Source organism: Archocentrus centrarchus, chromosome 24 (genome assembly GCF_007364275.1).
Source record: "Archocentrus centrarchus isolate MPI-CPG fArcCen1 chromosome 24, fArcCen1, whole genome shotgun sequence".
Lineage (NCBI taxonomy): Eukaryota > Metazoa > Chordata > Actinopteri > Cichliformes > Cichlidae > Archocentrus > Archocentrus centrarchus.
This window is the reverse complement of record NC_044369.1, coordinates 32,083,265-32,096,508: the sequence shown is the minus strand read 5'-3', so window position 1 is coordinate 32,096,508 and position 13,244 is coordinate 32,083,265. Positions and strand designations below refer to the sequence as shown.

Sequence of the window (13,244 nt, the reverse complement as noted above, 5' to 3'; positions counted from 1 at the left end):
ATTAATGTATTATTTATAGCGCTATAATCGAGTCCGTAAGTTGCGCTGCGGCACATAAACAGCTTAGCTAGCGCTACTGAAGAGGAGCGAGCATGAAGGGAGTAACGTGTGGCAGGTAAATGCAACGTTTCTAAATGCTCAACAAATATCAGCAAACACACAAAGTGTGTGCAGTTTGTCACACAGTGTGTCTGCTAGCTAAAAGAAGAGCTGCTGTATTTCAGGGAGAGCAAAGAGAGAGAAGTTCACTTAGAGATGGAGAAAGAGGACAGGAGAGGAAGAAGAGAGGTTAGATTTAAAGGTAAGGACTGGAAAACAAACTGAAGTATGCTGACTTTGTGTTATTCAAAGATTGTATGAAAATGCTGCAGTTTAGTGTTTAATAAATAGGTTAGTTTGTTGTACTGTATTTACAGTAAAGCTCTGTGTTGGACTGGAGCACAGTGTTTGTGTTCATGGTCGGAGTTACAGGTTACATCAGTGCAGCAGAGATGAGTTTGAATCAAAGCTGCTGATGCTGAGATCACTGAATCGAACATTTCTACAGCCTGTATGCTGTCAGTGTAGGGGATGGAGATCAGCTCATATAGCTGTGAAATACTGGGTTACATCTTTGTGACTTCAGTTCATCCACACAGAGCAGTAAACCTCAGAGCAGCAGCAGCAGGTCAGCTGATCACAGCCTGCACACCAACATCATTTACTGCAGCTCACAATAGAAAGCTGTGATTCTTCTCCCCATGCAGAGCCACTACAGCTGATCTTAGTGTTCCTCCACCTTCTGAATCCCACTGTAACCCCTGAGTATCCTCATGTCTGTGTTTAGGTGGAGGCACAGTCCCCCTCTACTATGGAGGACACAGAGAATAGAGCTGTGTTTAAATTCCCTTTCACAGTTTGTGTCCTCCATAACAGTTTCAAGCTGAGTGCACTCATTAGGATTAAAATTTAGATTGGAATAACATTTGTATTCTCATGTAATATTATTTTATGTTATTACAATAATATATAATGAGGTTCGGTTAGTTTTACACAAAAATAGCAGGTAGAAACATCCTCCAAAGAACTACTTTTACTTTCTTACTTTGAGTACATTTCAGAGCCTGTACTTTTTTACTTTTACTTAAGTAGAGAAGTTGAACCAGTACTTCGACTTTTACTAAAGTATTTTTTAACATAAGTACTTGTACTTCTACTTAAGTACAGAATGTCAGTACTTTTGCCACCTCTGTCAGTCGGTGATGTAGGTCTGGCATCTGCATCACCCTCGCTCGCGCTCTCCTCGAAGAAACGGCCGAGGAAAAGACGCTCCACAAGTCCCTTAGCCGTCCGTATCAGCATCTGTCTTGATGGCATGGTGAAAATCTCAGTGGGCCTTGGTGCTGGTGCGACTAGAACACCGGGATCCAGAAGGTACCTGCCAAAAAATATAGTAATGAAAATGAGCGGATTGACCTAGGCCTCATTCTCCGATCATAAAATTAATAGGCTACGTTACTACTACTACTACTACTACTATAATAATAATAATAATAATGCTCACCTATACAAAGATACCAAGTTCTTCTGTCTCCGTTCCATGAATCTCCTCTCAATCGCATCCCTCATTTCAAGGCTCAGGGGGGTGTCCTGCTTTGTCAACTGGTCAATCATGAAGATGAAAATCCCATCAGCTTTAACGAGGGTGTTGTCACGGTTACAAAGCGATTCGACTCCCATCTTCACCGGCTTTAAGCAGGAGCTGAGTTGCTGAATGAGTGCAAGCTCTTCGTTGGTGATGATTAGTGCGTTGTTGATATCAACGAGGGTCTTCGTCACTGGTCTGTGTAGTGCAATGTAGCGGTCCAGCATGTCAGCCAAACTGTTCCATCTGGTGCGACAATCCAAGATGAGTGCCAACTCTTTCCCCTGGTCTTGTTTGACACATTCCCTCAGCTTGTCGTTGCTGACTGGGGATTTGTGGAAGTGCCTCGCAATTTTACGCACTCGCTCCACGCTCCTGTACATGTCCTCTCTCACTGACCGATACCCATCCTCGCACACAGCTAACTCGTCATCAGAGTCTTCACTGCTCTCCTCCTCTTCTTCACTTGCTTCGCTCTCTCCATCAGAGGTGGCACGGTGGTAGAGCACATCTGTGACAGCCAGGTGAACTGCGTGGGCATAGCACAGCTGTAATTCCGGCAGCACCAGTCTCCCAAACTTCACCATCACTGATGCTCCATCCGTAGTGCAGCACACAATGTGTTGGTTCATGTCAAGCTTGAAACATTGAAGCTGATCGTCAACCAACGCTTTCACTTTTTCTGCTGGCATTGTTCCACGGACATGTATGACACCTAAATTCCAGTAAGTTTGCGCACCGTGCACATTTATGCTCATGTACCGCTTATGTTGGGAAGAAGTGTATTCGTCAATGGTCAACGAAAAACGCAACCCTTTCTTCACCATGTCTTGGAACATTTCGGCCAGTTTAATTTTCTCCTCGTTCGCAAACACTCTAACCTGCTTGGAGATTTCTGTGGGATTCTTTGGGAGAGTGTAGCCATCCCTCTTGAGTGCTGATCTCAGATACTCACATTTCGCCATACTATTAAAGGAGAATCCATCGAAAGCTGCCATCTCCGCTAGTATTTCTTCAAGAGACTTGCTGCTAACTCGGCTAAAGTAGCCATCCAGCGTTTTAGCACGTTTTGAACATGATGGCCTTTCTTCGTGTTTGTCATGTTTGGACTCTAAATGTCTGCGTAGTCTGCTTGTTGATCCACCAGAACATTTGACGACTCGGTCACACAACATACATTTGGTGCTGTCATTATCTATTTTTGTAAAATGCCCCCACACAAAACTGTTTGTAGACATCATTGCCTGTATGCACCTCGCTTCTGCTGAGTTACCGCAATACCGTAAGTACTGTTGACTCATCACGCCATCAATGTTACCGTATGACAACAAATCGACGTGTGCGACTTTTTTCCCGGTTTCCCGTCTTACGTTTCCCGGGAAACGGGAAATGGTTCTGATCGCATTTCCCGGGAATCCCGGATCCCGGGATTAAACCCTACAGCTGATCAAGTTCCTTTGACCAGCTGACTCTGGAGTGATACCCTATGTCTTAATCAGCTGTTCGCGGCTAGTAAGGTCAGGAAACCCGTGATTCAGTAGCGGTCGCCTGGCGTTAAAGGATTAATGTGATAGGCAGAGTGTAGACTGCAAATTTAAAATTTGATATCGAGCAGGCTCCACAAACAACCTGCACAGGCATATATGAATTATTCATCCCTCAGTGCAATTAGAAGAACAAAACAGGGCAGGTCATCAGGCAGGAGAAACAGGATCAACTCCTCAAAGGCCCTTGTTTTTTCTGATTTCCAATCTTTTGTTTTATAATTTGTATTTGGAGCACTCTATTATATGTTCAGTATATAAAAAAATGATTGATATGTGTACAATGTGTCCAAATTTACAACATTAGGCAATGTTGTAAATCATTGCCTAATGTAATGATTTACAACATTACATTAGGCAGGAAACTGGACAAATAATTCAACTTAAAGAGAAGGACATTATAGTATGTTTTGAGAACACAGACATGGACAAAGACGTCATTTACTTCATTCAACTTCTGCTGCTCCTGGGAAAATTTCATCTTCATAAATCCAGATGGACAGACTCTAAACCAAATATTAACCACTTCTGTCAAGAGCTTCTGCAATATAGCACTACAATCAAAGAACTGGAGAACAAGAAGGCAATTAAGATAAGTCATATTTTGGGAAAAAAATCCATGTTATTTAATATTTTTGTAATATATTTACTTTGCTTATTGTTATGGATCTTATACTCCTCTTATTTTGTTTTATTTATTTTTTCTTTCTCTTTTCTGTAACCCTGGCAACAATATGTTCTGTATATACTTATATATTATCAATAAAGGAATGCCAGTTCTGTCCTAGGATGTCCTCTCGACCCAGTGCAGGTGGTGGGAGACAGAAGGACCCTGACCAAAATAGCATCAATGATGGACAAAGTCTCCCACCCCATGCATGAAACTCTTACTGAACTGGAGAGCTCCTTCACTGACAGGCTGTTGCACCCTAAATGCACAAAGGAGCGTTATTGTAGATCCTTCCTTCCAGCAGCTTTAAGACTTTATAACCATCCCTGCTCCCAACAAAAACAGAACCAATAGTATGTATATATTGTATAGTAATACATCGTATATTGTCATTTCCTGTAGTTATAATCCTGTAGAGTATATATTATTTTATTTTTATTTTTATTATTATTATTATTAGTAGTAGTAATATTGTTAATCTTGTCCTGTTGTGTTTTGACATTTTTGCTGCTGTTACACCTAAATTTCCCCTTTGCGGGACAATAAAGGCTGTTTCTTCTTCTTCTTCTTCTTCTTAAAGATTTTTTTTTATAAAAGGACGCGGTCGTGTGTCAGTGACGTACGTACGTATCTTCAGATTTCACTTCCTGTTTACGTTCCGTAAGTGACGTCACATCGAAAACATTTGAGAATCCGTTTCAAAACCGAAACAGCGTTTGAAAAAATATTCCTAAATATTGAAATATCTCCTGCCTCCGTTACACACGAAACCTCCAGAGAAAGAGTACGACCTACGGTTTAAGTTGTATCGCTCAGATTTGAGAACAAAGCCAACCAGCCGAGCTGCTAAGTGAAGCTAACGCTAAATAGGATAACGTAAATTGGGAGCTAGCTATTTAGAAACAATAAAACTTCATCGCAGTGCCCAGTTTGTTTAAGGATGGAGAACAAATACAACCTCAAGAGTCCAGGTAAGCCGGCTATCAAATCTTATTGTACAACTGTTGGAATGCTAGCATTAAAACCGGCAGCTGAAACCCACCACTTTACTCTGTTTAATAAATAACTTAACTTTCACCAGCCTCGGTCAGAAGGTTAATGTTTACGTCGACAAATACACCGGCGCTTTTTCTTAGTATTATTTCGGACTTTTTTCTGTTGTGCATTATACATGGAGACAATTGTTTGTTTTTTAACTTTTAGTATTCAGAACAAGTCATGTGTGTAGAAGTTGCGTCAGCATAGCTCTCTTCCGGGACTCAGACTAGGTGCTGTTGAGTTAAGCTTTGTTTATGACACGTTTGCGTATGCCCGCCGCTGTTCAGTAGCGACTTGGAATCTGCGATTTAGTTAGCTACTTCCCTAGGGTTTTGGTCGAATGGTTATGATGTTCATGATTAAGGGTACTACTTAAACGACTGATTCTTAGGGTTTAGTTTAACAAACACAAGGCTCATGTGTAACTCATGACATAACACTTAATGACACTTAAGTTTTAGGCACCTCTGTTAAGTCTTTAAAACTGTGATTGTCTATTGATGTGATTTTTGGAAGACGGTACCAAAAAGTTTAACATGTTTTTTTAAGTAGAGTACAAGTAACAGGGCCTAAACATCCAAGGGTATTGCCTACCAAAACTTTTGCATTGGTAGGCAAACTGAAATCTGCTCAAAGTTGCACATAAATAGCTGAGTATTTTCCCAATTATTTAATCGATAAGTTGTTGGACTGCTCACAAAGGTGATTATAATACTGTGCAAAGTGCTTAAGCCATACCGCATTTCTTTATATTTTGCTTCCAAGGAGCCAGACTTGTAATTTTTGAAGAGATACTGAGCAGTATTTCTCCAGGCTTTCCAAAGTTTTTTTTTTTTTTTTTTTTTTCCCCCTGGATACTGGCTACTTTTTCCATAAATTTTCTGTCCAGTCCTTGTACCTGGTATGTCAAATTACACAAGAACTGGACTGAAAATCAGTGGCAATGGGCCTTTATGGAATGATGAATCCAAATTTCTGGTTATGTTAGGAGAAAAGTACAATAGTGAGTGTTTATAGAAGCCTATAAAACACAGTGGAGGCTCTGTCATGGTTTGTGGCTGGACGTCAACCAGTGGGTTTCTGGGTATCTTGCCAAAATTGGAATTATGAACACAGAGTATCATCAGATTTACAGAGCAATACCATCTGGGAAGTGTCTGATTGGCAACGGCTTAATTTTATGTCTTTACAGTGACAATAAATAAATAAATAAATAAACACATTGCCAATACCTGAATTTTAAAAAAAGGCCACACACACTCACAGAATGGAAAATTGTTATGGACTGACCTCCCAGCAGTGTGGGATCATCTTGGCAGGGAATGGAACAAAGGCAGCCAACACCCAAAGAAGAGCTTTGGAATGTCCTTCAGTAACCTTGGATTTATTCCTTATTACAGAAACCTTGCCAAAAAGAATTAAGGCTGTTGAAGAATAAAGGTGGTCTTACCAAATACAGACTTGGCATTTGGAATCAATTGAATAATGTATAAAATATGTATATTTTCAATTGCTGCACCTGTTTCCCATTTTCAGCAAATGAGAAAAGCAAAGAGAATCAACAAAACCAGTGGGGAAGGGGGAATCACAAAATATCATGACCACTAGTAGGGCTGGGCGATATGAACCAAAAGTTCTCAATATTTTTTAGCCGAATGGTGATATACGATATACAGGGGTTGGACAATGAAACTGAAACACCTGGTTTTAGACCACAATAATTTATTAGTATGGGTGTAGGGCCTCCTTTTGCAGCCAATACAGAGTCAGTTCGTCTTGGGAATGACATATACAAGTCCTGCACAGTGGTCAGAGGGATTTTAAGCCATTCTTCTTGCAGGATAGTGGCCAGGTCACAACGTGATGCTGGTGGAGGAAAACGTTTCCTGACTCGCTCCTCCAAAACACCCCAAAGTGGCTCAATAATATTTAGATCTGGTGACTGTGCAGGCCATGGGAGATGTTCAACTTCACTTTCATGTTCATTAAACCAATCTTTCACCAGTCTTGCTGTGGGTTTTGGTGCATTGTCATCCTGATACACGGCACCGCCTTCAGGATACAATGTTTGAACCATTGGATGCACATGGTCCTCCAGAATGGTTTGGTAGTCCTTGGCAGTGACGCTCCCATCTAGCACAAGTATTGGGCCAAGGGAATCCCATGATATGGCAGCTCAAACCATCACTGATCCACCCCCATGCTTCACTCTGGCCATGCAACAGTCTGGGTGGTACGCTTCTTTGGGGCTTCTCCAAACCGTAACTCTCCCGGATGTGGGGAAAACAGTAAAGGTGGACTCATCAGAGAACAAAACATGTTTCACATTGTCCAGAGCCCAAGCTTTGTTCTCCTTGCACCATTGAAACCGACGTTTGGCATTGGCACGAGTGACCAAAGGTTTGGCTATAGCAGCCCGGCCGTGTATATTGACCCTGTGGAGCTCCCGACGGACAGTTTTGGTGGAAACAGGAGAGTTGAGGTGCACTTTTAATTCTGCCGTGATTTGGGCAGCCGTGGTTTTATGTTTTTTGGATACAGTCCGGGTTAGCACCCGAACATTCCTTTCAGACAGCTTCCTCTTGCGTCCACAGTTAATCCTGTTGGATGTGGTTCGTCCTTCTTGGTGGGTATGCTGACATTACCCTGGATACCGTGGCTCTTGATACATCACAAAGACTTGCTGTCTTGGTCACAGATGTGCCAGCAAGACGTGCACCAACAATTTGTCCTCTTTTGAACTCTGGTATGTCACCCATAATGTTGTGTGCATTGCAATATTTTGAGCAAAACTGTGCTCTTACCCTGCTAATTGAACCTTCACACTCTGCTCTTACTGGTGCAATGTGCAATTAATGAAGCTTGGCCGCCAGGCTGGTCCAATTTAGCCATGAAACCTCCCACACTAAAATGACAGGTGTTTCAGTTTCGTTGTCCAACCCCTGTATATCTCAATATTTTTCTCTTCCCAAAGGTATAAACAAATCGGCACTTCTGAGTCAAAGCTACATGTCCCAAATATCACACGGGCATTTTTATTAACATTAAGCTGTAGACATACATGAGAAAAACTATTGGCAATTTAAATAATAATGCTAAAACCTGACTACCCAGGGTTGAGACCAGAAAGCAGAGTTGCAGTCTTACACGCCTCTCTGCAGCTTCTCTCCTCCTGCCATCCCCCCAAAACCCCATCCCCATAGAGTGGTACCTGCTCCCAGACCACCAAAAAACAAAGCTAAAATCAGCAAAAAGCTATTTAAGCATAAAAATTCAAAAACAATAAATAATACAGCTTCATCAACTGCACCAAAGAATAAAACAATTAAATGTGGATTGTTAAACATTAGGTCTCTCTCTTCCAAGTCCCTATTAGTAAATGATTTAATAATTGATCAACATATTGATTTATTCTGTCTTACAGAAACCTGGTTACAGCAGGATGAATATGTTAGTTTAAATGAATCAACACCCCCGAGTCACAGTAACTGTCAGAATGCTCGAAGCACAGGTCGAGGAGGAGGATTAGCTGCAATCTTCAAATCCAGCATATTAATTAATCAAAGACCCAGACAAAGTTTTCATTCTTTTGAAAGCCTGACTCTTAGTCTTGTCCATCCTAATTGGGAAAATCAAAAACCTGTTTCATTTGTTATTATCTATCGTCCACCTGGTCCCTACTCAGAGTTTCTGTCTGATTTCTCAGACTTTTTATCTGATTTAGTGCTCAGTTCAGATAAAATAATTATAGTGGGTGATTTTAACATCCATGTAGATGCTGAGAATGACAGCCTCAACACTGCATTTAATTTATTATTAGATTCAGTTGGCTTCTCTCAAAATGTAAAGGAGCCCACCCACCACTTTAATCATACTCTGGATCTTGTCCTGACATATGGCATAGAAACTAAAGACTTAACAGTATTCCCTGAAAGCCCCCTCCTGTCTGATCATTTCTTAGTAACATTTACATTAACTTTAATGGATTACATGGCAGTGGGAATAAGTTTTATTACAATAGAAGTCTTTCTGAAAGTGCTGTAACTAAGTTTAAGCATATAATTCCTTCATTATTATGCTCTTCAGTGCCATGTGCCAACACAGTGCAGAGCAGCTACCTAAACTCTGCTCCCAGTGAGGTCGATTATCCAGCTCCCAGCTTGGATTTGGGAGACAGACACCCTCTCTATTTTTAAGACTAGGCCTAAAACTTTCCTTTTTGTTCAAGCTTATAGTTAGGGCTGGATCAGGTGACCCTGAACCAGCTCTTAGTTATGCTGCTATAGGCCTAGGCTGCTGGGGGGTTCCCATAATGCACTGTTTCTTTTCATTCACCTTATTTACTTTGTTTATACTCCACTCTGCATTTAATCATTAATTGTTATTAATCTCTGGCTCTCTTCCACAGCATGTCTGCTGGAGGTTTCTTCCTGTTAAAAGGGAGTTTTTCCTTCCCACTGTTGCCAAGTGCTGCTCATAGGGGGTCGTTTTGACTGTTGGGTTTTCTCTGTATTATTGTAGGGTCTTTACCCACAATACAAAGTGCCTCGAGGCGACCGTTTGTTGTGATTTGGCGCTATATAAATAAAATTGAACTGAATGCTCCTCAAATAAATTAATGCTTTTTTGGTCTATAAAAAAGGCTCATAGCTGTGCTATTTAAATGGAAATAGAAAAGATACAGAGCAAAAATAGCAAAAGTCTGACTTATTCTTTAAAAAGCCAGTCTGGTTAAGTCTACTTCACTGGAAAGTGCTTCTTCTTGTGTGTACTCCTGTACATCCAGTACTGTGACAGACTGAATGAAAAAAATTCCATCTGCAGGATTTTAGCCATCTCAGTAAACCCTTAGACATATGCGCTGATGTATCACAGCAAGCGCTCAATACACATCTGCAAGCATACAAAAAAGACCTACTAAGGTCACGTGACTTACAGTACAAACCAACTTCTGCTATGGAGTTGCTGTATGGCACGGCCTTCTTACCTGCAGCCAGAGACTTTTGGGGGTCCAGGCGATGCCAATGAATACGAACAGATGCAGAAAGAAGGCTGTATATACAAAAACCACGGCGACAGCAGAAGATTTCAGGTTTCCAAAACTTTTCAAAAGTTGTCGACGTCACTGGAAAAAGTTGCTAAATTTGTCGGTAGTCGCTTTTTGGACTAAAAGTCGCCAGCGGCATCTGAAAAGCTGCTACATCTAGCAACAAAGTTGCTAAGTCGGTGACACTGCCATGCGGTTGCTTCCTGCATGATTTACGGGTGAAGCAGAGAGAGGCAGGGCAGTGTGAAGCTGTGCAGAGGCAAACTGGGAGAAGAGAAAGATGAACTGGTGGATCTACAAGTATGATTATAACGCGACATAGACTACATTGATAAAAATGATATTGTCTCATCTTATATTGCATATGAAAATTTATCTATATTTCTTAAAAACTCAATATATCGCCCAGCCCAGCCACTAGTATCAAAAGGTATGGACAGATGTATGGCGGTCAAAACAACATTTATTAAGTTGTATAATTATGTCACAAACATATTTGATTTATATAATTTACTCTGATTTACTTTTGTCACATTGTAATGGGGAGGATTCTGAATATTGTTAGGCAGAAGTTGGAAAATTTTAGTCGTCTTAATAAATGTACACTGATTCAATTTGTGTTGAATTAAACACAAATAATAAATAAATAGAAAGGTAATTCCAGTCATCATGACTAATAATAGGAAGAAATGGGACCAAGTTATTTCGACCAACTAAATTTGCTCACATTTTAGTGCCACAACATACTGACAGATCCTGTATTCAAAGACTTAGTATTAATATTGGTAGGGATGTGAGTCGAATCATTTTCTGGGGCGGGCTCGGTAACAAATCGGGGTCCAGTGCTAAATTACATTCACGGAGCAAATATTGGTAGGGACATCTCCCTACCATCCCTTGCTAATCATGCCCCGTAACTGTAGGGACATAACGGACATTATTTGACATTTTTCATGAGGTGCACATCATCTTACTGGGTAGATTTCTCACTCGATAATTAACATAATTAGCACATAATGCACCTGCAAATAATTGCTGGCAGCATCGTTGGCCACTTATGTAGGTTACGTTGTGGACCTGCAAGAACTCAAGACTGCAGAATAAATCAGGGCTAAGAGTATATGGAACATAATGTGACAAAATAATTTTAATAATGATCGTTATTTGTTGATTGCACTGTTTGGAGTGTTGCTTGGGGACAAGATTGAAATTGAAATCAAATTTCGATTAATTGCACAGCCCTAGGTGGTGGGGTGCTTCTAGTCTCCAGGAAGGATGTTTTTTCACACCTGATCACTGAGAGGTAAAAAAGTTTTGCTGTGATGCAAACGATGCATGACAGGTGAACAAGCATTAAAATGAAAAAAGTAAAAGCCTCCCATTTTAATGTCATCCTACAGTTCAAGAAAATACAAACTTGAGGACTGTTTTTAAAACTGTTTTGTCAATACTTTGTCAATTCCTCCAAAGAAGACTGAGTACTCTGGCAGAGGGGCACAGAGTGATATCTGTCCTTCTGTGTGTGTGTGTGTGTGTGTGTGCGCGCGTGTGTGTGGAAAGCGGGTAGTTTTTGCCCATGAAATTACTGTAGTGATTTACCAGTATTAATTAATACATATGCAGTATTTATTTATTTTATCCAAAGGTGCAGACAGATTTTTATTTATTTTTTGTAGTGTTGTTTTCAGAGCACGATATTTATATTTAAAAGAAAAACACAAAGTGGTTTGTGGTAGCCAATTTTTAATCATTTTAAAATTATGCAGTCCATAAATTATTTGTAAAACTGGTGATAGGACATCTATGTAACCCTTTAGGAATGTTATTAATGTGTTTATTTATTTATGGCCTCTGACAGTGGAGTCATCTCTGTGCTTGTCCCGCTAGAACTCAGTGTAGCTTTCAATACTGTTGACCATATAACACAGGGGTGTCAAACTCAATCACAGGACAGGCCAAAATTGAAAACAGTCTAATTCGCAGGACGAATATGATTAACCTTTATTGAGCAGTCTAGAACTGAAAATATGAATCTGAATGGCCAGAAAACAGCAACGTTTTCCTCAATACATTAGATAAAATATAAAATTGTATTTTTCTTCAGAAATTACAGTAGCAAAAATATTTCAAGCTGATAAAAATTTGCAATTTTTTCAGGTAAAAAACTGTGATGTGATTTTCTGCGCTTCAAAGTCAAAAAAAAAAAACAACACTAGACGGCTAAAACTGTGAGTAAATTCTGAAATATTACTGCTCCTGTGACACAAAATGTAGAAATGTAAACATCAAATATCTGCTCAATTTATCAAGATATTTCTTGATTGGAAAGGTTCTTGAATATTTTCGGAGATGTCCATTCCGCTGCACTAACAGCAGCTGCCCACTCGCAGTCAGCTGCAGTGAGGCTCGCAATACGCTGGGAGAACGCCTGACTTCCAGCACATCGTTTTCAAAACTCCTGCTCGCTTTTGCTGCTGAGTGCAAGTTAAACACAGATATAATTCACTCAGATGATCTCTAATGGCTGATGTCTGGTTTATTTCAGTGTTTCATTTGTTCCTGAGCAAATCGGTTTTATAAATGGCGCAGTTGATTCTGGTGGAGTTGACGCTCTCATGACTCAGCTAGTGACAACACTCCCTGGCCAATCAGTGGCATTCTGTTCTTCCGCGTCACATTTTTGGATCGCCTTTTTGGGCTTTTGCTTTGTGTTCTATTGGTGAAGCACATATTTTCAGTATTGCTTGATTATTTTGATTTAATTGTGGAAATCTAAAATCATGATCAAGGTTAAAATTTGTGCAGCCCTAGGTTAAGCTATTGACCAGAACTAAAAGAAGACAACTCTCCACTTCTTTGGATCATTTGCCCTTTTTACAGTAAAATAAAGATTGAAGATTGACATTTTCAGTTCTCTGTATTTGTAAATAAGGAATCTTGGCCTGTAAAACCACTACAGTTGAATTGATTCAGTTAAACTGTATGAAGACATTTGGGTGCAAACGTGGGGTGTTACACCACAGGACATATTGGTGAACACTAAGGATGCAAGAACAAATCACCATGAGGAGGTTGTGAGTAGTTTTCCATGCAAGTGCTAACTTTCCCCCTTACATTTCTTTGTTTCATTTGATGGGAAGCGGTGAAGAGGCTGATGAAGGAGGCTGCTGAACTGAGGGATCCCACAGAGCACTACCATGCCCAACCACTAGAAGTAAGTTTGCCACAGGATACAGTAGTGCTTCAGCACTTGTCAGAATCAGTACTATGTTACTTTAGCATCATCTCCCGCTCTTAAAAGTCTAACAAAGCATGTTAGTG

The 13,244-nt window shown here is 40.3% G+C and overlaps 1 protein-coding gene across 1 annotated transcript in view; it reads left to right on the top strand.

Annotated features, from left to right (window-relative positions):
* Positions 1 to 4,498: 4,498 nt before the first annotated feature.
* ube2j1 (ubiquitin-conjugating enzyme E2, J1) overlaps positions 4,499 to 13,244 on the top strand; it is a 40,058-nt gene continuing 31,312 nt past the window's right edge. The window contains exons 1-2 of the mRNA XM_030722348.1: positions 4,499 to 4,809; positions 13,064 to 13,137. Coding sequence (XP_030578208.1) covers positions 4,779 to 4,809; positions 13,064 to 13,137 — 105 coding nt within the window. The 5' untranslated portion in view covers positions 4,499 to 4,778. The remainder of the gene's footprint in view (positions 4,810 to 13,063; positions 13,138 to 13,244) is intronic.